This window comes from Pituophis catenifer, unplaced genomic scaffold (assembly GCF_029215685.1).
Source record: "Pituophis catenifer annectens isolate HBS135680 unplaced genomic scaffold, rPitCat1.0.hap2 SCAF_10, whole genome shotgun sequence".
NCBI lineage: Eukaryota > Metazoa > Chordata > Lepidosauria > Squamata > Colubridae > Pituophis > Pituophis catenifer.
In genome coordinates this window covers 31,323,600-31,347,562 of record NW_027256890.1, presented here as the reverse complement: position 1 = coordinate 31,347,562, position 23,963 = coordinate 31,323,600, and the positions used below count along the sequence as shown (strand labels likewise).

At 50.0% G+C, this 23,963-nt stretch overlaps 1 protein-coding gene across 1 annotated transcript; it reads right to left on the bottom strand.

The window, feature by feature from the left end:
* Positions 1-227: 227 nt before the first annotated feature.
* SEMA4A (semaphorin 4A) lies at positions 228-23,963 on the bottom strand. Its single transcript, XM_070950914.1, has 14 exons — positions 23,867-23,963; positions 17,428-17,585; positions 13,935-13,997; positions 12,533-12,631; positions 10,600-10,711; positions 8,382-8,498; positions 7,780-7,919; positions 7,196-7,365; positions 6,828-6,978; positions 6,476-6,665; positions 5,548-5,663; positions 2,820-2,977; positions 1,672-1,790; positions 228-1,269 (listed from the first exon to the last, which is right to left on the bottom strand). Exons 1-14 carry the CDS (start codon positions 23,961-23,963, stop codon positions 614-616), a joined length of 2,346 nt encoding a protein of 781 aa, XP_070807015.1. The 3' UTR covers positions 228-613.

The following is a 23,963-nucleotide window of genomic DNA, read 5'->3' as shown; positions in this document are numbered from 1 at the left end:
ATAGACTTCTAGTGGCTCTCACAATGCGTGGAGTGGCTAAAATTACCCCCGAGTTCTCAACCTCAGCAACCGGAAGATGGGTGGACTTCAACTCCCAGAATTGGCTGGGGAATTCTGGGAGTGGAAGACCACCCATCTTCAAATCGACAAATTTGAGCAACGCTGCTCCAGAAAAACAAATGCATCACAGTTTCTGGAGATGGGCTCAGTCATCCACCTGAGCGGCCAACTGTCTTTCTAAGAAGACACCCACCCCACACCTCCCTCGTCCTCTCAGAGCTCCTCAAACGAAAACACCCCCAACGCCAGCTTTGTTTTTCCTCCGGTTCCTGCAAATATTTGCAGATTGGGCTGTGAGGAAGCAGGTGGAGCTGCTGCTGCTGCTGGGCAGGAGAAGACAGAAACGAAGGAGGTGGGAAAGAAAGAAACCCGTCCGGATCCCCAGTATCAGTTTTGCAGTTGGTGTGGTGTCGTACAAAACACAACCGAGAACAAACAACGTTTAAAAATGGACCCCAGAGGTAAGCTAGCCGTGTTTGGGAGCCATACTACAATCGTGCAAGGCGTTTTGTGCTCATCTGAGAGTCCACAAAATTCTCTGGTCAAAACCGACTTAAATGGCTTCCACGGCTCGGGCGTCCTCCCCATTCATCAAGGGGCAGTTCAGGCGATTGTTGTCTGTATCCACGTCTCGGCTCCCACCTTCCACCTGGACGCAGCAGGATTTGGTCCCGTCAGTGGCATCCTGCGACTGGTAGTCCCTGTCTCCTGGCGGGCTCTGGCTGCCGTTGAGGGGGGCCTTCTCCTGCACCGGAGTCCTGGTGGACTCGGGAACGCTGCACCCCTGCACTTTGGTTTTGGCCTTCAGCTTGTCGTGGTAGGAGAAGAAGCCCAGCGCCATGGCCACCGCCAAGGTCATGGAGAGCAGTACCGTCACGGTCACAAACTGGACCCAGTAAGAGCGCCATTCCCCCACGGGCACTGCCTGGTGCTCTGGGCTGCCCTTGGAGCCGCTGGCGCCGTCCATAGGGAGGTCGCTGCGCAGGTCGTACCAGGCCACCCGGTGCTGGTAGCCGTTCTCGCTGGCCCAGCACGTGTATTCGCCCAACGTGCGGCTGTGCACAAACACAAGCAGGCCAGTGTGGTCTCGGACGGCCAGCCCCTCCTGTGATGGGAAGATGCCCTCCGGGTAAGTCCAGGAGTAGTTGGCCAGGGCAGAGACCTGCGGGCAGGGCAGCCGCAGCAGGGAGTTGAACGGGCCGGTCAGCACTGCAAGGAAGGAAAGCAAGAAGGAAGGTGTAATTCTGCTCCCGAGGGACAAAAACAGCTCCTTGCTCCATGGACCCCTTCCAGGGGGGTGGTGTGAAAGCTTTCAACTTTAAAAAACGCTTTGTGGCTCTTAAGGCCTGCGAGATTGACCCTCAAAGCCAACTTGCACAAAGAGAGTCAGACACACCCTTCCCTTTTGAGGGTAAAAGAGAACAAGGGCCACTCTGACCTTGGGGCCAAACCCTCCTCCCTGGCCCAACCTCCCTCCCACGAGGCCCTGGCACACCCAAGGGAGGTGGCACCCTCCGGGGCAGCCTTGATGCAGAAGGCCGATTGGACCCGCCTGAGCTGAAGGCCATTCCTCAGCTGCTGCTGCTGCTGCTGCTGCTGACGGTACTCCACCTTTCAGTGAGATCCCATCAGAGTCGTTCCTCGACCTTGGCATGGCTCGCCCCTTCCCGCTGTGGCGCTGGCACACGGCCTCAGCCTTCCCCTGCTCAACGTCCTGCAGCCAGTCAGTCCTAGAAGGAAAGAAGAAAAGAAGGAACGGGAAGGGAAGGGAAGGGAAAGGAAGAAAGGAACTTCTGAGTCATAGCACAACCGCTAAGTGTGAGCAAGCAACACTTGGGCAGTCACACAGCGAGCCTCTCAATGGACAACCTGCCCTATAGCTTGCCCCATATCCTGCCACGGAGATCACCTCCAAGCCATTTTCAGATTGCGCCCACACGATTGTCTGTTATCCCCACAAAGTACATGTAGGATAGAATATTGAATACAGAATGGAAGGGACTGTGGAGGTCATCTAGTCCAACCCCCCGCTCAAGCAGGAAACCCTATATCATTTCAGACAAATGGTTGTCCAGTCTCTTTTTGGAAAACTCCCGCGGTGGAGCATCCACAACCTCCGGAGGCAAGTCCTCCACTTACAACTGTAACTGAGCCCACAATTACAGCCATTAAGCAGGTCACCACATGATTACACACAATTTTTTGACTTTTTTGTGGAGTTCATTGTCTGGGGTTTTTTTGCCTGAAACCGGAAATAAATGCTAGTTTCTTGGGGGGGGGGGGGAGCATTATAAATTGCGGTCACGTGACACTATATGCAGGCTGGTTGCACGATTGTCTTTTGGGCCCTCAGCAGCCAGCCTGCATCTGAACCCCAGCCAGAGTCTCTCTACCAGGCAGATGGGCGGTTGCTAAATTAGGTACCTAAGTAAACATATAAAATAAAGAATGCAAAATCCCACTTAAAAAGGGACATTCTCCAGTAATGATCTCCACTGCCCAGTTGGTTCAAGGTCAGGGGAATCTAGTGGATCCAAATCAACACAAACCTTGGGAATCCTGTAGAATAGGGATCTCCAACCATGCTGGCTGAGGAATTCTGGCAGTTGAAGTTCACAAGTCGTAAGCTTGCCATGGTTGGAGACTCCGTCTCTCCATGGACACACACATACACACAGACACATACACACAGACACACACACACACACACACCTCTTCTGCTCTCTCGTAGGTGGTGCTTCCCTCCCGCCCTTGCTCACCTGTTTCTGGTGTCCTCCCAAACTGCTCGACACAAGTGGCCGTCCCAGGCACAGTACGGATCGCGTGCCAAGAGGCAGCTGGCACAGGTGGCATACACACTGCAGTTGGCCACCAGGACTTCTAAAATCCCTTCGGAATAGCCCACATAGAGGATGCCCTAGGAAAAGAGGAAGAGGTGCTTGGCACCGCATTCTTCAGGAAAAGGAAAATCCATTCTGGCAAAAATGGAATGTTCCTTAGTTTAGGAAATCGGTAACTTAAATTCATTTCTTTATATCACTCATTATAATTATCCGCTTCAATCCGCTCTTTATAGAAGAGAGAAAATTCGCCACCATTTTATCTCATGAATTCAGGTACATTTAAATGAACTTTCATACAGGTAGTCCTTGACTTACCACCACAATTGAGCCTAAAATTTCTGTTGCTAAGTAAGGCAGCTGTTAAGTGAATTTGCCCCATTTTTCGACCTTCCTTGCCACCAGTGAAGTTGTTAAGTGAATCTCTGCAATTGTTATGACGGTTAATAACAGAGTTGTTAAGTGATTCTTCCCCATTGACATGGCTTGTCAGAAGGTCGCAAAAGGGGATCACATAATCCCGGGACACTGGAACCCGTCATAAATGTGAGTCAGTTACCAAGCGTCTAAAATCTGGCCATGTGACCATGGGGTTGGTGCAACGGTCACAAGTGTGAAAACCGGTCGTAGGTCGCTTCTTTCAGTGCCGTTCGTAACTTCAAACGATCATGAAACAAACTCTTGTTGAGGGTTACCTGTATTATGCAGACCTCAGTCTGAAGGCTTCTTGGATAGAAGAAATAAAGAATAAAGAAATAAGAAGAAGAAATAAATAAGAAAAACAAAACAAAAGAGAATGGATACAAAACACCAGCTATTTTTAACTGTCCCCTTTTTGGAGAAAAGCACCATTTTGTTCTGTGTCGGTGGCTTTGTTTCCAGGCTGCTTTGGCACAGAGTAACTTCACGTCAACAGCTGCTGTGAGGCTGCCTGTGTGGGCCGCCCCTCTGCACATCTCCGTCGGAGCTGGGGTGGGAGGGGGAGCAGCTAGGAAGCCTCCAAGCCAGCCCGGCCCTCTCGTGGCTGAAACTTTGGTGGGAGGCTTCCTGCAGTTTCCCCTCGGAAGCCGAAGAAACAATCCCCACAAGCAATGCCAGTGTGGGGAAAGCCAGAGCTCGGAACGAGTAGAGGAAGCTGGAGTCTCCAAGGAGAAGGGAAGGGAAGGGAAGGAATTGGGGCGCAGCCACTTGGCCCAGATCTCCAAAGGCCAAAGAGGGGCAGTTGAAAAAGTTTTTAAAAATCCTCTCTCCCGCTTGTGGCTGAGCCGAAAAAGCCCCCGTTCCTCTGGGAAAGAGTGACGGAGCAATAGGAACGAAACGAGATGGAAGCTGGAGATCAGAGACCCATTTAGGGAAACCTTGCAGAGAAATGGGCCTCAAAGTCGATTCCTGGCAACTGGACCAATCTTTGCTCACCTGAGACGTTTCGTGGCTTATCCGAGCAAAAGTAGACACCTTTGGCCTGGGTGATTTTCAACCCATTTTGGGGAGAAACCCCCGAAGTTGGTATGGCAAGACTTGGCACATTCCAAGACTCTAATTTTGCTCCGGCTGATGAAGTTGCTTGGATGAGCAACGAAATGTTTCAGAGGAACAAAGTTTGGTCCAGTTGACATGAATCGACCTTTGGCCTGGATGGCTGAGCCTTCAGAGACACATTGCAGAGAAATCCAAAATGTTCCATCTCCCCTCTGGACCGTGCTGTGTGCCAGGCCGTCATTCCTGCAACTAAATCACCCAAACCGGAGGCGGTTTCCACTATTCCAGATGTGGTATTCCGGAAGAAATACAAGGAGTCCTCAACTTACAACCGCAACTGAGCCTGGAATTATGGTTGGTCATAGTTGTGCCGATTGCAAAGCAGGTCATAATGCGACAGCTCCAGATTTTATAACCTTTTTTCCGACAGATTAAGCAAACGCCAGAGTCATTAAGAGAACTCATTGTCCACAATGCGCATTTGGTCTTGTTGCCAGAAATGAGAAATTAAAAGTGGTTTCCAGCAAAAAAATAAAATAAAGTTCATGTGATTGCAGGATGCTGCAAACAGCTGTAATTACAAGCACCCAAATTCGATCATGTAATAAGTGTGTGTGTGTGTGTCTTTTCACACACAGCTGTCAGCAATGCCATCTCACATGCTAATAGAATACAGCATTAATCCATTAAAAAATTCATCGAAACAGCACATAAATGTCTATCAAAATATAAAACATCAGAGCAGTGAATTCTTTTAAAAACACACAGCACGAGTGATGAATAAAAGCATGTATAGACTTGAGTTACAGACGAGCAGGGACTGAAGGGACTAAAGCTGGGGCCAGATGCCCAGATCATTTAGCCATTGGACAGCACTGCCCTCCAGACGATATATTTCATGCAGGGATCCAGGAAATCTTTTGAATTCTGTTGCAATATGATGTTGAGTTTGCGGGATGTTCCCACAACCAGAGTCAGGATTATCAACCAGCTTCCATTTATCTCCCATTACGCAGCAGAAAAATGTGCTCTTCTGACATTTTTTCTGACCAAAAGCCCTTGGAGGGAGAGTTGGGCCAGAAAAGGCGGGTCCCGGCAGAGCTCCCTCTCGCCCCCAATTAAAACAGCCCCCTCCGCAGCTGCTGATGAGCGCCCACCCAAGGCCCACCTTCTCGGGAACAAGCAGCAGGTTCTGGACGGGTTCCGGCTTCTCGAACAGCTGGATCTCTTCAATGATGTGGGCTTTGTGGCCAACCACCACCGCCTTGTGCAGGGAGCCTCTGTCTGCAGGGGACAAGCAGAAGTTGGAGCCGCCCGTCAGAGGAGAGGGGGCTCCTACTCGGCCTCCCCCCAACCCAATGATTTGGGTCGGATTTTGAAAGTAACACGGGGAAGGGATGAACTTCCAAAAACAAGCCGTGGCTGAATGCCACGCAAAGAAGAGTTAACTGAACAGTATTTTCCAACAACAGTTTGCCAAACATTAGTTGGAGAACAATTCAGGTAGTCGACTTATGACCACAATTGAGCTCCAAATTTCTGTTGATAAACAAAACAGTTCTTAAGTGAGTTTTGGCTCATTTTACGACCTAGTCCAACCCCCCTACCCATGGCAGAGATATTTGTTTCTTACTTTAGCTTTCCTTTTCCTGCTTTTACAATTTTGTTTGTTCTTTTCCTTATTTTGAATTTTTAGTTGATTATTTTTTAAAAAAGGTGCAAAAAATCCCAGCCCCCAGCTCTTGTCCCCCAAGGGCCATGACTCAAATCATGCGCCACCATTGGACCAGGGCAGGACATGACTGACAGCAGTCTTCCAGTATTTGAGGGGCTGCCACAAAGAAGTGGAGTGGGGGGGGGGGAATCAGCCTATTTTCCAAAGCACCAGAAGGCAGGAGAAGAAGCAATGGGTGGAAATTAATGAAGGAGAGAAGCAACCTAACAGTGAGAAAGAAGCTGTGGGCGCTCCATCCCTGGAGGTCTCTAAGAAGAGACTTGTCCATCGTGGGATGGGTCTCCTGCTTGAGCAGGGGGTTGCTCTAGAAGACCTCTAAGTTCCCCTCCAACTCTGTTGTCCTGGGTGGAGGGAGCCCTACCTGTGCCCAAGAACAGGACGGTGCAGGCAGCCCCACAGGCCTTCTGCGCTTGGTCCACTGCGATGCGGGTGTACTTCACGTCCTCTTTCACCAGCAGAGGCTGGTTGTGGATGGGAGCCACCTTCTCATCCATCAAGAAATGGTCCTTCATGAAGGTCAGGGCTTTATCGGAAGAGGGGCCCACCGAACACTGAAGGAAAGGAGGAGACCCCTATCTCAATTTTGCTGGAAGTTTCTGGAAGGTCTGGACCGGGTCCCCACGTTCCTCCCCTCCAGAGATGGTCCAAACCTTGGCTGGGCCTCCATTTGCCAGCAGCGTTGCAAGGGGGGGAAGGGAGATGACAACACTCACGCTGCCCGGCCGGGGGTCCATGGGGGGGCCACTGTAGGTCATCCATCGGGAGCAGTCCTTGTTCAGCTCCTTGTACTTCCCGTCAAAGGCCTTCTGGATGGCGTCCAGGCTGAAGGCACAGACGGCTGAGCTGCTGGAGCTCCTGGTCTGCCTGCGGGGAATGGACAGGCCAGCTGCACCTCAGCCATCCGAAACCCTCTGCACATGCTCAGGGCCCTTATCTCAGGGTTCTCCAAGCATGGCAACTTGACGACTTGTGGACCTCAACTCCTGGAATTCCTCAGCCGGCAAGCCGTAAACTTGCCCCAGTTGGAGACCGACCCCTGCTTTATGGGGCCGTCTCTGTGCAAACCCGCCCCACCTCTTACCACTGAGAAGCGAAGATCCCGTAAAACAGGGTGCCGCCCCTCGGCTGCGGGAGAGCGAAGACGTGCTGGAGGACGGTGTGGGGGAAGAGCCCCGTCTGGCTGCAAGAGAGCTGAGCTTTGAGGAAGGTGGTCCATTTCTTCTGGAGAACCTTGTCGCCCCCAACATCATTCTGCGGAGACAGAGGGAGCAGAAAAGACCCACTCAGGAACCAGCCTCGGCTGGGTCCATGGCAGGAATAAGATGGTCTGTTTGGGGTTCAGGGTCTGGTGGGACTTGTGGTTTCCTCTTAGCACTTTCTGGAAGCCACCCTCTTAGGCCAAAACTCGACTTGACTGGTTTGAGCAGAAGATACGATGGTTAAGCCCGGAGCTTCGTCCGCAGGAAGATGCTGTTTCTCAACCTTGGCCACTTGAAAATGGGAGGACTTCAACTCCCAGAATTGCCCCGGCTGCCATGTTTGACCTAAAGATGCTTTTGCATTTGCGGACGGTGCCTATCAAACCTTGGTCTTCAACCTCAACCTTCTCTGCACAGACACACGGCTGAGCCTCGGCTCCAACTGGGCACGGGGGAAGCCTCTCACCTTGCAGACCCGGGCGACCCGGGACACGGTCAGCTTCTCAAAGAAATCAAATTCCTTTGCTGTCTCTTCAAAGAAGAAATAGATCTTTTCGTCATCCGGGGGTCCTGGGACGTTGAACGAGGCCACGAACACAGCATCGTCTGTGCAAAAAACAGGGAGTCATGTTTCCTCCATCCCCTCTCACACAGACACACACAGACCCATACACACACTCACACACACACACACACACAGGTGTTCTTCCAAAAGGCAACTGGACTTTCTTGCTTTTTCTTGGTTTTTTCAGTTCTTCAAAACTGAAGCAGCTTCTCGGATAAGAAGTGAAATGTTTTCGAGAAGCAAGAAAACCAAGAAAGTTCAATTGCCTTTTGGAAAAAGCACCTTTGGGATAACCAGGACCTGGATGATGGAGAATCTACACACACACACACACACACAGGGGGGGCTTGGGCCCCCACCAGGAGCATCCGTTGCTTAGGAGATGCATTTCTCCTGCTACCCACCGGGCCTTGGTTGCCAAGACGACAGCCAGTCCCCAAACGATAGAGGCAACCGTGGGAGGGGCTAAGACCCTTCCCCCCCTCCCCCGCCTCTGCCCTCACCGTGAAGCCAGGAGAGAAAGCTGTCAGTCTTCAGAATGGTCCGGCTGCCCAGGGTTCGAGAGATGACCGGCTCGTTCCCCTGGAAGTTATTCATGGTGCCCGTGTAGAGGTCTCCATCTGGGGTGGGGATGAGCAGAACATGAGATGGGGGGCCCTGCAGACCTTTTGCCTGCTTTTCATCCCCGCAAATCTTCATGGAAGGCATTCATCTGAATGCAAGCAGGGCGGCTTTCGAAAACAAAACCCTGTTTCGTAAAGGATAAACTTCCTGGGGCTGCTCGAAAGTGAGACGTTGGGGCATATAAATTTAGTAAATGAACAAATAAAATAATGACAAAACTGGCAAATGAAGCCCACTACTAGGTTCCTGAGAGAAAGAGTAAGTAGAGACAATAAAGTATCATAAATAACAGTAAGAAAAAACAAAAGAGTAGCAGCTGATAAAAGAAGCTATTCCAACAGGGGACGAGAGGATCGGAGACTAAAACAGAGGAAGAAAGAACGGTTGCAGGGACTGGGAAAGTCTAGCCTAACAAAGAGAAGGACCAGGGGGGACATGGTAGCAGCCTTCCAGGATTTGAAGGGCTGCCACCAAGAAGAGCGGGGGGGGGGGTGGGGTGTCAACCTGTTCTCCAAAGCACCTAAGGGCAGGACAAGAAGCAACGAATGGAAACAAATCAAGGAGAGAAGCAACCTAGAACTAAGGAGAAATTTCCTGACGATGAGAACAATTGATCAGTGGAAAGGCTTTTCTTTGGGAGGTTTTTAAAGAGAGTGGACAGCCATTTATCCGGGATGCAACAAGGTCTCCTGCTTGAGTAGGGGGTTGGACTAGAAGACCCCCAAGGTCCCTTCCAACTCTGTTATTCAATTATTCTATAAACACGTGGGGCATGAATAGAGGGAGGGTCTCCAAACCAAGGGAGCAGGCTCCATCTGAGGACCCTGAACCTGATGGCAGGAGCTCCATTTTCTGTCTCCTCCTCTTTGGCACCCCCACCCTATTTAGGGCCCATCGCTGACTCCAAAACCTGCAAACAAGTGTTATCCTTTCAATATTGTAAGACACCCAGAGTTGCCCTGTGGTAAGATGGGCAGCCAATAAATTTAAGAAATAAAGTCAAAATAATAAATAAAGCAACTCCGCTGCTGAGGCTTGTAATGGGAACCTGCTTGGTCTGGAAATCTGAGATTTGGGCTCCCCCTTCCCCTTCCCCAAGGCAACCTCGCAAGGAAAGGCTCAACCACGGAAGAGGCCAGGTGAAGGCAAGGCCTCTTCTCTACGGCACAGACCCCTGTGTGGCTCTACAGACCCCCCGGCCAAGTCGGCTTCTGAAATGATAGTGGACTACACAACCTAGAATCCTCAGCACTGTAGCCTTGGGATCTGAGGAGTCAAGGACCGATGCAGGGCAAGGGGTCAGGGAAGCAGTTCGAAAGGATCCGTGCAACCTTCATAAAAACCAGGCTGCGGCTTAAATGCTTCCCTGCTTCCGCTGGTGGTCTTCCTAGGCAGAAGTGTGAGAAGTGAGAATCCGAATAGAGCTGGAAGGGACCTTGGAGGTCTTCTAGTCCAGCCCCCTGCTCAAGCAGAAGACCCTATACCCATGATGGCGAACCTATGGCACGCGTGTCAGAGGTGGCATGCAGAGCCATCGCCAGCTGCTCTTCTGGCAAGTTGATCTTTGGGTTTCCGGTGCTCCGCCGCGAGCGTAAACGTTCCAGTTTGGCCACTCGGTGCTGGAAAGGTTCACCATCACTGCCCTATAACATTTCAGGCAAGTGACTGTCCAGTCCCTTCTTAAAAACCTCCAGTGAGGGAACTCCCACAACTTCTAGTGGCAAGCTGGTTAATTGTCCTCACTGTTAGGAAGTTTCTCCTTAATTCCAGGTTGCTTCTCTCCTTGGTTAGTTTCCATGCCTTGTTTTTTGTCCTGCCTTCAGGGGCTTTGGAGAATAAATTGACCCCCTCCTCTTCTTGGTGGCAGCCCCTCAAATACTGGAAGGCTGCTATCATGTCACCCCTAATTCTTCTTTTCTCTAGACTAACCAAGCACAAACCCTCCAACCTTTCTTCCTATGTTTTAGTCTCCAGGCCTTTAATCATCTTAGTTGCTCTTCTCTGCACTATTTCCAAAGTCTCAACGTCTTTTTTGAAATGTGATCTCCCCAGGACACACGCACCCTGGCTCCCCCCCAGGTGCCCAGCTCTGCTCACCGACAATGAGCGCCGTGTTCTGGTGCCGCGGGTCGAAGGGGCAGAGCCCTTTGCCTTCCTGCAGGAGGGGCTGCCCTTTGGCATCGGCCACCAGAGTGAAATTCTCCACGTCCTGGCAAGACAAGAAAAGATGGGGAAGTGAAGGGAAATCTCCCCCAAAGGACAGGCCCCCTCCTCATCCACGCTTACAGAGTCCTTGATTTAACCATCATTTGTTTCGGGACCATTTAAAGTTATAACAGCCCTGAAAAAAGTGGCCAGTTTTCACACTTAATGACTGTGGCAGCATCTCCATGGTCACATGATCAAAATTTGGCTGCTTAGCGACAGGCTCCTATTTATGATGGCCGTGGTGTCTCCCAGGGTCACGTGATCCCCTTTTGTGACCCTCTGACAAGCAAAGTCAATGGGGGAGCCAGATCCACTCAACCACCGTTGAGTGCCATTGTCACTCACTTAACAACGGCAGTGATTCATTTAACAATTGTGGCAAAGGAAAGATCACAGGGTGGTGTAAAATTCAGTTAACAACCAATAGAAATTTTGGGCTCCACTGTCATCATAAGACAAGGACTGCATGTATTTTATTTTGTTATTTTATTTTTTTTCACAATTAACTTGCAAGGCCAGATCTTCGCACTTTCTGATGTGCCCTGAAGACCTTTCTGTTTCAATAAGCAGGGCTAGCATAAACATCTAAATTCTATGCCAAGGTCTTAGCAGATACACCAAGTTGACTCAATTTATTATTTATTGTTTATAAATATATATATATATATTATATGTATATGAAATCTTAATCTGTTCACCGCCCTGAGTCCTTTGGGAGAAGGGCGGTATAGAAATTCAATAAATAAATAAATAAATAAATAAATAAATAAATAAATAAATAAATAAATAAGGCAGCCTAAAAACGGGGGGAGGGGGGCGAGGAAGGGGAGTCCCTTGAAATCACCCACTGGGACCCTCTTGAAACTCGGATCTCCTGATCCAGGGATCACTTCGACCCCACGGATCTGGTGACAAACTGCTGTAAGAACCCACCGACTGAAATGACTAATCCGGAGATGGAGGCTGAGAGGCAGGAGGACTCTCGCTTCCTCCTGGGCAGGGAAGCCTCTGCAGAGAATTGCTGGGCTGGCAGCTCAGCGTCTCGGCCCTGGGTGCAAAATCCGAGTTCCCCCACAATCCCAAGTCCTGTCAATGTGCCTCCAGAGGTTGCTACCACATTGTCATCCCGAGTGGGAGAGGAGGGAAACCGTGAAATCCATGGCCGCCAGTGGGCAAACCCGAGGCTCCCCCACACTTTCACCCTGCAGCAAAACCCTTGGCATGCCAGTCGACTGTAGAGGGGGAAATGCTGGCCTAGAAACCGGGTGCCGGTGAGTTCTAGTCCCGCTTTCGAGATGAAAGCCGGCTGGGTGACTTTGGGCCAGTCCCTCTCTCAGTCCAATCCACCTCGCAGGGTGGTTGTGGTGGGGAAAACAGGAGGAGGAAGAGATATTAGGTATGCTTGCTGCCTCAAGTTATTTATAAGCTAATAAAGGCAGGATAAAAACCTAATAAATAAAACTGAATAAAAGGCCAGAAGTCTGCCACAGAAGTGTGCATTCCTGGCCTGGAAGTAACCCTGTTTTCAAGCCTTGCTCTCTGCCAAGAATGCAACGGATTTGTGCTCATAGTTAGTAACCCTGGAAGGAACGCGACTCGGCCAAGCAACAAAACCACCACCCGATCATCATTTTTTTGCACTTCAAGGGTCTCCCTGTGTGGGGTAAGAGAGAAGACCCTCCTCCACCAAAACAATCCCTCTGCCTTCCACTCAGGGTGTGTTAGGTATTTATATGTGGGAGAAATAATAATCATAAAGTGCTTTGTGAGTAATTTAGGGACCACTCTGCAAGATCCATTCCGCTGCTTCCCGGAGACTCACGATGTAGGCACAGGTGGGGCTGAAGGCGTAGGTGCCACAGGTGTAAAGGTGGGTCTCGTTCAGCTGAACCAGGATGCGGATGAAGTTGAAGCATTCCGTCTGCGGAAGGAGAATTGGGAGGGGAGGGCAAGTCAGTTCCCACTTAAATTTTGCTCAACACACACACACACACGAAACGGTACTTAAGAAGCAGAACTGAGCTGGAGGGTAGGAAGGGGGGGGAGGGGAATCAGATTTTCCATTTCACTTCTCAGTTTGATCATTTCCTGAATTTACCTTCCCTTTATTTATTGAATACTTTTCTTGGCAGTCTGCAGCCTGAAAGCTTCTTTCTAAGCATCTCTGGGGGCCCTGAAATCCCCAACCTTAGGTAGCAATTCAGGGGAGGGGAGGGGAGGGGAGATGTACTACGTTAAATGCTTTTTTGGGGACGGGGGGGAGGTTTGCAAACCAGTCTACAACTAGTCCTCAACTTACAGCTGGTTGCTTGGCAATTGTTCAATAAATTACAGCCTACCTTAAAAAGGGGATTTACTATCTACTATAGATCTGAAATTCTGAGGGCCAGGCACCCACCCGTCCGTCTTAGGACCTCATTTTATGACAGTTTAGCTGCAGATTGGCACTTCCAGCCACAGCCAACAATAGAAAACAACAGCTTTATTTACACAACCATGACATTTTGCACCTACAGATGTCACATTTGCTGAACAACTGCTGCAGAGAGGTTGTAAAATACAGGTAATCCTCAACTTACAACCATCCGTTTAGTGACCGTTCGAATTACAACAGCACTGAAAAAAGCAACTTTGGACCGTTTTCCACAATCACAACCGTTCTCCCATCCCCAGAGTCACATGATCAAAATTCTGAGGCTTGGCTGTTGACTCATAGTTATGACGGTTGCAGTGTCCCAGGGTCACAAGATCACTTTTTGAGACTTTCCAACAAGCAAAGATAAGGGGGAAGCCAGATTCACTTAACAACCATGTTACTTAAGAACTGCAGCAAGGAAGGTTATAAAACAGGGCAAAACTCACTTAACAACTGTCTCGCTTAGCAATGCAAATGTTGGCTCTATTGTGGTCCTATGTCGAAGACTACCTAGACTCATGACAGAGTTGGAAGGGACTTGGAGGTCATCTAGTCCAACCCCCTGCTCAAGCAGGAGACCTATACTAGGGATTCGAACCCCCGAACTGCCGACCTTTCTGATCGACAAGCTCAGCGTCATAACCACTGAGCCACCTAGTCACCCTGTAGGTCACCTGTACGACTATAACGGGCAGGGTCATAACTTGAGGTTTACCCGTGCTTCTAAGTTTACAACTCAATCTACCAGGTGAATAATCAGGTTATTTCAGGCCCCGGGGAAAGGTGGAGGAGCCGCGTCTGCCCTCACCTCGTTGCTTTTCTTCTTGAAGACGCACTCCCTCCTTTTCTCCGGGCTGGGGCTCCAGGGGATCTGGGGGGGCGGGAGAGGAGAAGAAGCAGAGCATGAGAAAAAGGGAAGGAAGCAGAAAGCAAAAGCTGGCCAGGCTTTGACTTCCTCATCAGCAAAGCAACGTAATTATGAGAGAGCTGTAAGCTGAGGGGTTTTTTTAATATAAACAAGGCTGCACTTCAATGGTTAGATGGCCTAGACGTTGGTATTTGAACATAGTTTTTAACATTCCTATTTTATTGCGTGTTTTGTTTTAATCTAGGCCAGGGGCATCAAACTCAAGGCCCGTGGGCCGGATTCGGCCCGTGGGGTGCTTAAATCCAGCCCGCGGTGCCTCTGCCAGGCAAAACAGGCTGCATGCGGCCCCCCCACAGCCCGTTTTCAGCCTCCCCGGCCTCCTGCAGCACTTTGCCGGCCAAAAACAGGGGGGTCCTCCATGCGGCCCGTTTTTGGCCGGCAGAGTGCTGCTGGAGGCCGGGGAGGATTAAAACGAAGCGTGGGGGGGGGGGCACATGCCACCCCCTTGGCCCGTTTTGGCCAGTAAAGTGGTGCAGGAGGCGTCTGTCCGTCCTGTCTCCCCCCCTGCCGCCCCGCCAGCCCACGGAGGAGAACTACAATGCTGATCCAGCCCTCAAAGTAATCCAGTTTGACACCCCTGATCTAGGCGAAATGTTTATATATATATATTTTATTTTATTTCAAATTTATATACCGCACCTTCTCTCGAAAGACTCAGGACAGTGTACAGCCAGATAAAAACATACAATACAAACATTAAAAAACAATTAAAAGGATATATATTAATTTGGCCCCAGTTTAAGATAATGAACCAATTAAAAATATTTAAAAATATGTTAAAAAATATGTTAAGCCAGCCCGGCTTGCTGGAAAAAGAAGGTTTTAAGGGCACGGTGGAAGGCACTGAGGTCTTGGATTCTCCTTATCTCAGGGGGCAGCTGGTTCCAGAGGGTAGGTGTCCCCACATTGTTTGGCTGATGGCACCCCGAGGAGGCCCTCTCTGTGGGAGCGCACGGGTCGGTGGGAGGTCATCGGTAGCAGCAGGCGGTCTCGAAGATAACTAGGTCCTACGCCTTGAAGCGCACCCGGAAGACCACAGGGAGCCAGTGCAGCTTACGCAGGAGCAGTGTTATGTGGGAGCGCCATGCAGCTCCCGTAATTACCCGCGCGGCCGCATTCTGGACCAGCTGGAGCCTCCGGGTGCCCCTCAAGGGGAGCCCCATGTAGAGAGCGTTACAGTAGTCAAGGTGAGAGGTGACGAGGGCGTGAGTGACTGTGCACAGGGAATCCCGATCAAGAAAGGGCCGCAACTGGCGAATCAGGCGAACCTGACAGAAGGTCCCCCTGGTTACAGCCGTCAGATGTTCCTCCAAGGACAGCTGCATATCCAGGAGGACTCCCAGATTGCGAGCCCTTTCTGTGGGGGCCAAGGACTCGCCCCCAATAGTCAGTGATGGAGTCAACTGACTATATCGGGATGCCGGGAGCCACAGCCACTCAGTCTTGGAAGGGTTGAGCTTGATATATATTGATATATATTGCAAACCCGTGTATGATATGCCATATGCTAAATAAATAAACGAGAGAGCTTGGTCTCGGAGGGTGCTGGATATGGGGGGGTGAATGCTAGTCTTGGGGGGCTGTTAGTCCAGGCAAGAAGCGCAAGAAGCTCCAGCTTCATTTCAGGTTACATTAGCAGAACCTTGCAAGACTGAAAGCATTTAATGGGATAAGAGAGTTGGAAGGGACCTTGGAGGTCTTCCAGTCTAACCCGCTGCTCAGAAAGAAAGGAAAAGTCTTCATCTCTGCCTTTGAAGTCTCCCGGAAGTGTAGGGAGGGTCCCTTCTGAAATGCATCCCACGCCCCTTTTCTTCAGAAAGGATGCCATGATGACATTATCGGTGGGGCTGACATAGAAGTCAGCAGAGATCCTCCTTTCCCTTCAATGAGGCGCCTGCTGCAGGAAAAACGGGGTGATTTCCCAGAGAAACTGGCCGGAAAAGAGACACAGAATAGCGAGTGTTCACAGCTTCTTCATCCCTGATCTCCCCAAAAGATTTGGAGCCTGCCTTCTGAAGTTGTGGGTGTTCCAACACTGGAGGTTTTCAAGAAGAGGCTGGACATCCATTTGTCTGGAACGGTCTAAGCCTTGGGGCTCCTGCTTGAGCAGGGGGTTGGACTAGATGACCTCCAAGGCCCCTTCCAACTTTTATTCTGTTAAAAGGTTTTTTTTCTTTTAGAAAGAAAGCCCTTTGATGCACCACTGTTTCTCAACCCCTGCAACAAATACCTTATACTTGGGACTTCAATCCCCCCAATTCCCCAGCCAGCTATTCTGGGAGTTGAAGTCCACACATTTTCAAGCAGCTCCTGGGCACATAACTTTTCTCTACCAAGCAGGGGTGAAATCTAAAACGTCTCACTATGGGTTCTGTGGGCGTGGCTTGTGGGGGGGGGATAATGTGACTGGGTGGGCATGGCCAACTTTTTTTTTTTTTTAACTTTTAAAAGCATTTTTTCGGCCGAAGAGGTTGTAGAAAAAATGCTTTTAAAAGTAAAAAAAAAAAAAAAAAGCCTCTGATGATTGTGCGGCTCAGCTGGGCATGGCGGGGGAGGGGGGGCAGGGATTTTTGCTACCGGTTCTCCGAACCATCCGCCGCCATCGCTACCGGATCAGGCGATCCGGTCCAAACCGGGAGCATTTCACCCCTGGTACCAAGTTATATTTACAGACTTGTCAGCTCTTAGCCACTTTCCAAAACAGGATGTCAGCCACCCTTAGCAGCTCCACTTTGAAGCAAAGAAAAACCCCACATTTCCGTTTCTAACAGAATGAAAGAAAAACCAGCTCAGAAGCCTTGGAGGAGGAGGGGGAGGCTCTGCCACTTGATAGAGCATTTTAATACTGCCCAGCGTTACCCCATGGTAAGACGGGTGGCCAATACATTTAATTAATAAGGAATAAATAGGACTGTTGAGGACTGTCTTCCTCCATCCAGATGTTGGAACAGCAGCTCCTGAAAGGCCTCCTTTGGGTCTTTGAATCCCTGGCTGGGAAGGGAGGAATTAAGGAGAAACAAGGCTTATTTATGTGTTTATTTGGATCCTGCCTTTACCTGTTTTTATAAATAATTCATAGTGGCAAACGTATCTAATATTCTTCCCTCGTATTTTCTCCACAAAAACAACCCTGTGAGGTGGGCTGGGCTGAGAGAGAGATGGGCTGGCTCAAGGTCATCCAACCGGCTTTCATGCCTAAAGCCGGACTAGAACTCCCAATCTCCCGGTTTCAAGTCTGGTGGCTTAACCACTAGGTCAGGATCTCCCCTCCTCCAAAGTGGGAACCGACCCTTTTCAAGCAGAAGAGGGAGTCTCCCCCCAGCTCTCATGCCCCCCTGGTCTCCCCCTCCCCAAATCCCCCGCTTCCACTCACCTTCCCCTTCAGCCTGATGGGGGAGCTGCTGATATTGAGGGCGAGGATGGCGTCCCTCCCTCCCACGAAGAGAGTTGCACCGTCTGCACTGAGGAGGAAAGTGTCATAGCTGAGGATCCCCTCCTGGCTGAAGGTGCCGACCTCACGGCTGGGGTCCCCTGGAGGAGAAAGGAATACATGTATACAGATTAACAGAGCTGGAAGGGACCTTGTTGGTCATCTAGTCCAACCCCCCGCCCAAGCAGGAGACCCTACACCCGTGATGGCGAGCCTATGGCACGCGTGCCCAAAGTGGCACGTGAAACCATGTCACCCAGCATGCGCAGCCTGTTTGTCTTCTGGGTTTCTGGCGCACACGCGTGCATGACAATCAACTGTCCTTTGCGCATGGAGCAGTGCTGAAAACCGGTGTGTTCATGCGTGCCGGCCAGCTGATTGTCGGGTGTGCATGCGGACCAGAACCCAGAAGTTCAACTTTTCCAGAACACGACCCCTTCATGCATGCAGTAGTGCCGAAAACCAGCCTGCACATGTGTGCCAGCCAGCTGATTGTCAGGCACGCGTGCACGCTAGTACCCAGAAGTTCAGCTTTTCCAAGCGCGTGCATGCACGCCTGATGTTTCCACACAACCTTTTTGGCACTTGGTGCCGAAAAGGTTCACCATCACTGCCCTACATTATTTCTGTCAGAGGGCAGTCCAGTCTCTTCTTGAAAACTTCCAGTGATGAAGCTCCCACAACTTCCGAAGACAAATTCTGTTCCATGGGTTGATTGTTCTCACTGTCAGAAAGTTCCTCCTCATTTCTAGCTTGAATCTCTCCTTGATCACTTTCCATCCATTCTTCCTTGTCTGGCCTTCGGGGGCTTTGGAAAACAGCTTGACCCCCTTCCTCCTCTCTGGGGCAGCCCCTCAAGTATTGGAAGACTGCTGTCATGTCTCCCCTGGTCCATCTCTTCACTAGACCAGCCATGCCCAGTTCCAGCAACCGTTCTTTCTGTGTTTGAGCCTCCAGTCCCCTCATCATCTTGGTTGCTCTCATCTGCACTCTTTCTAGAGCCTCAACCTCTTTTTTATAGTGTGGTGGAAGGCATCCTTGGAGCAGGCGGGCAAATGTGGGGGCCATCAACCCTCCCCCCCCCGGGAGGCAGCCTGCTTTGTGCAACTTGGCCGGTTCAGGACATTTTGAGCAGGACCCGGGAGCCTGTTTCTTCTCTTACAAAATCCGGGGCTCTTGGTTCCCCCATTTTGGGGTGCCCCCCTTTATATGGCACCTGGTGTCTTGCTCAGCCAGATGTTAAACAGCTGCCAGATTTCCCAGCCGCTTTACAAGAAAAACATCAGGAATCTCAACCAGCCATGAGTGGGTGGCAGACGGGAGGCTCTCAAGGTGAAAAAGTGGAATCCCAGGCTTAGAAAGCTGCAAGCAGCCAAAAGAGAGGAATGAAGAAAATGACCCCCAAACAAAGGCTACGAAAAGTGTGTGTGTGTGTGTGTGTGTGTGTGTAAGACACAACCAAGCACTTGCTCCAAAGAAAGAAAAAGTCCCCCAACCAGAATAACAAAGAGGGATATTTCCTGAGTTTCTCTCGTCAGGTCAAGCCTGGCCACTTTGAGATGGCTAAAATTCCCAGAATTCCCCAGCCGGCGCTGATGACCCAGAGATGCCCTTCCTCCCAGAGACTTCAACCTGTTGTGTGAAGGATTCTCTTCCATCACAGCATTGAGACCAGGGGTGTCCAACCCTGGGAACTTTAGGACTTTAGGACTTCAGCTCCCAGAATTCCCCAGCCGGCTCTGCCACCCGGAAGAGTCCCATGACAAGATGGGAAGCAAATAAATTTAACAATTAAACCAACACGACTGATCAACTCAATATACAAACCATGCCAAAAGCCCCTTTCTTCTTCCATCAGTAAACAAAACAATCAGGCCCCAGGGTGGGTTTAACCTCTCACCCCTAGTAGGAGGAGTATTCATCACACCGTCAGCCAGATGTTCAAACTGGAATTGGTATTTTTATTCACTGTCAAGTCTTTCCCAAGACCTGGGATAGGCAGATATAGAATACCAAATAGAGTTGGAAGGGATCTTGGAGGTCTTCTAGTCTGACCCTCTGCTCAAGCAAGAGACCCTCTACTATTCCAGACAAATATTGGCGTTAGATGGTGTTAAAGGTCTCGTCACAGGAGCTCAGCTGTTCCGAATGAAGCTGATGGTGCTCAGGTGGTGCCCCAGATGTTTTGGGATTGCACCCAAGGCATCTATTATTACGATTGATATTATTATTATTATTATTATTATTATTATTTTAAAGTCTCACTTATTTTGGCCATGTCATGTGGGGAAATTCACTGGAGAAAGAAATTATTACTATGGTTAGTGGTGAAAGGAAAACCGGCCGCCAAAGAACACTGTGACTGGACACCCTCAAAGCTGACCTGGCCAGAGCAGAGAAGGACTGGGAGGAGCAGCGCAAGATCGGAAGCGGGGGAGGGTCCCGGCCCAGAGAATCGCCATGAGCCGGACTCAGCTGAACGGACGACACCATTATTTTGGCTGTCACATTCACTTAATGACTGCCACAAAAAAAGGCTGTAAAATACAGTGTTCCACTTACAACGGTTCATTTAGTGACCGTTCAAATTTGCAACAGCATTGAAAAAAGTGACTTATGACCGCTTTTCACACTTACGACCCTGGCAGCATCCCCATGGTCATCTGATCAAAATTCAGGCGCTTAGCAACTAACTGACTCATCTTTATGACTGTTGCAGCATCCGGGGGGGGGGGGTCATGTGATCCCCCTTTTCAATCTTCTGTCAAGCAGAGTTAATGGGGAAGAAGCCAGATTCACTTAACAACCGTGTTCGTCACTTAACAGCTGCAGTGATTCAGTTAACAATTGTGGCGAGAAAGGTTGTAAAATGGGACAAAACTCACTTTACAACATCTCACTTATAGCAAGACCAATTTTGGGCTCCGTTCCATAACTGGAGAACTACCTGCACTTCAGAATAGAGGCAGAGAATTTTTCCCACTGGATTTACCGGCTTTGTTCTTTTTTTCCCGGGCAGCAAATGAAGGAGCCGAGCGAAGGAGAGCTCGGTCACTCGCCGCCTCCTGCCTGTCACCCTCTGCCGCTTAGAGGACAGAGCAGAAGGGACCCTGCCTGCATCTTGTCTTGAAGGGCAGGAAGCCAAGGAGAAGAGCCCCTTAACAGCTCCAGCCCAGGAAGGAAGCAGAGTTGACTTGACAGGTTCTTTTAAAGCCAGAGAGCAGCTCCTATAATTAACAGGCTGCCTCTCAACGGCAACTCAGCCTAAATTCCTTGCTTTTGTCACCTGCCCGCCCTTTGCAAGCTTCAGGGAAGATGCCGACAATTAACCCAGAGAGAGAGGTGGCCCTCCTTCCCCTCACCTACTCAGGGACCTTGGGTGGTGCCAAAGCTGGCAGGCAGCAGGGCCAACCTTGGGGTGGCACCAAAAGGAGCTGGATTTCAAATCTCCTGCAAGCGGCTGGATTAATTAATTTCCATTTTAACACAAGGAATCCATGACTGGGGGGGGGGGGGGAAGTGGTGTTGTGCTGCCAACCATCAGCAAGCGAGGCCAATTCTTCTCATGAGTTTTAATTTCTGCAAACATTGCCTGGATTTTGAGTTTAAGCAGTGGTGAAGCCAGTGGCAAAGAGAGGCGACTCAGAGCCTCCCCCTTTACGGGCCTTTCTCCATTATCTTGGAGGGGCACCACGACGTGCATGGACTGGGGAGGGGGTCAGGAGGAGGGATCCATGCATCCCTGCCAGAAAAGTTTTCAGCAGACGGAAGGCACTTCTCCATGGCACTAGGGAAAGGTCCTCCCTCATGGGCTGGATGAGGGCAATGGGATAAGGGCTTCTAAGCCACGTCTGCCCCACACTTAGGAGCCCTAGGGCAGGCAGCGATCCTTCAGAGCAAGAGTCTCCAACCTTGGCAACTTTAAGACTTGTGGACTTCAACTCCCAGAGTTCCTCAGTCAGCAAAGCTGGTTGAGGAACTCTGGCAGTTGAAGTCTTAAAGTTGCCAAGGTTGGAGACCCCTGCTTTAGAGAGAGGAGCGGCATGTAGGAACACGCTTAGGAGACAGGTGAAGAGATGCTGCCAAGGGAGTATCAGATAAGAGACAGCTGAGCCCACAGCTGCAAAATGGGTGGAGAAAAAGGCTAACAAAAGGACACACACCCCATAAAAGAACTCAGGCTGTAAATGAGACGGTGGGAGATTTGTCCTTTCAGACTCGCAAGATTCTGCTCATGTTGCCTTACAATGGGGTAGAATTAGCTCCTCTGGTCGTGATTCCAGTCTACTTGACAAGGCTGACAGAGCCCTACAAAGCAGGGGCTGCATAACCCTCTGGGGTCCCCTGACATGTTGGCAAAACCGTACCTTCAGGGCCTTTTGAAAGAGCGTCAAGGTGGGACCAATTTTGTCTCCGCAGGGATGATGTTCCACAGGGAGAGAGCCACCACCGAGAAGGCCCTTCTTCTGGGTCCCTCCAGGTGGACCTCCTTAAGAGAGGAGACCCTCTACCTCCTTGCTCTGCTGGGTTGGGTGGATATAATGGGAAAAGATGGTCCTTCAAGGATTTGAGCCACAGAGGGCTTTGAGGGGGACAATCAGCATGTAGAAATGCTACACAAATGCTGCAAATACAGCAACAGCTATTGAAAAATTGGGTCTCTGACCCAAGAGTTGGCAGGGAGGACGGTGGGGCTCCTATAACAAACCCTGTGAAGCTCTGATGCTTCCCCTGAAGAAGGAAATTGTGGGAGATGTGATGGTGTCGGCTGGGCACCCCACCTTCAATCACTTCGGTGTGAGTTTTCCAGTGCATCTCCAGAAAAGGAAAGCTTTGTCATTTACAATCAAACTAACATGCTGCAAGAGATGCTGTTCAGGAGGTTTCACATGCTTGAAAGGGGCCTAAATATCCTACTAGCCTGAAATATGGTTCCAGGTTTCCTGAGAGAAACAGCAAGTGCTAACTGGAGCCCAGGTGCCTTTCATTCAATATTGCTGATTTTTGGCATATTCTGTATTGATTCATTCCAGTTAGATGCGCCTGGATTAACAGAGGCTTGCTACAGTTTACACAACAACAACAACAACAACAACAACAACAACAACAACAAACATACACATCCGTAAAGAAAAACATCAGTAAATAAAAACAACCCATACCTAATCAAAGTCACAACACTACAGGGATAAGTTATAACAGTGATAATGAAAAATGAATAAAACAGAGAAAGCGATTCAATTGGAAATGATTTAAGGAGGGGAGAACCTGCCCAAATTCCAGGGGGGCTGGAGAGGCTCCCGGCCCCCTCCTTTTCCCTAGCTGTGTAGACATTACATCCTCGACTTATAACCATTCGTTTAGTGGCTGTTCAAAGTGATGACGACTATGGAAAAAGTGACTTATGACCAATCCTCACATTTATGACCATTGCAGCATATTCTACGGCAGAGTTCCCCAACCTTTTTGGCTTCGCAGATGGGGGGAAGGGGTGGCTTTGCACAAATAGAGTGCGCACACACACGCTTGCATGCTACTCGTGCGAGTGGGGATGCCTGCACACATGCACACGCTGGCCCACCACTTCCACAGCCCGGTTCTGAAAGGCTAAAGGCCGGGGGGGTTGGAGGGCCCTGAACTACAGTAACAAGATCTAAATTTGAGCACTTGGCAACCAGCATGCCAGGGTCATGTGATCTCTATTTGAGACCATCCCTCTCGAATTCTGACAAGCAAAGTCACTGGGGGAAGCTGGATTCACTTAATGACCCCATGATTCACTTAATAACTGCAGTGGTTTGCCTAACAACCATGGCAAACTCTCTGCAACCGCCTTTCTTAAAAACAGAAATCTTGGTCCCAATTCTGGCCCTTATTTAACTGTCATAATTAAATGCAACTTATTCAACCTTCTGACAAGAAAAGTCAATTGAGAAGCCAGATTCACTTAACAACCGCAATGATTCACTTAACAACAAGATCATAAAATCGGGTGGGACTCCCTTTGCTACTGCCTTCCTTAGCATCAGAAATTCTGGGTCCCAATTCTGGTCCTTATTTAATAGTTTAATCAAATATATCTTATTCAATCTCTGTTCATTTTAATAAAGTTTTAGTGTCACCCAGAGTCCCTTGAGAGTGAAATAGGTGGCATATAAATGGAATCAATCATAAACAAACAAACAGCGTGGCCTCTGCACCAGTTCTGCAAACAGCTTTGTTGCCTTTAAGGTGATGTGGCGTAACATACTTTGAACTGTGCAACCTGAGAGTGGGAAGTGCCTCTCTCAGCGCCCGTTTCCTGCCCGGGGCCCTCCGTCCCCCTTCCTGGCCCTCCGAGGGATGACTTCCCCGGGCACCGTCCTGCGCTGTGGCTTCTTACCTCTCTGAAAGGTCATTCTGGGCACCACCTTGCTGCCCAGGGTGGCTGCAGCCATCAGAAAGCATCCCAGGAGGCAGGGGAACCGGCCAGGTTTCAT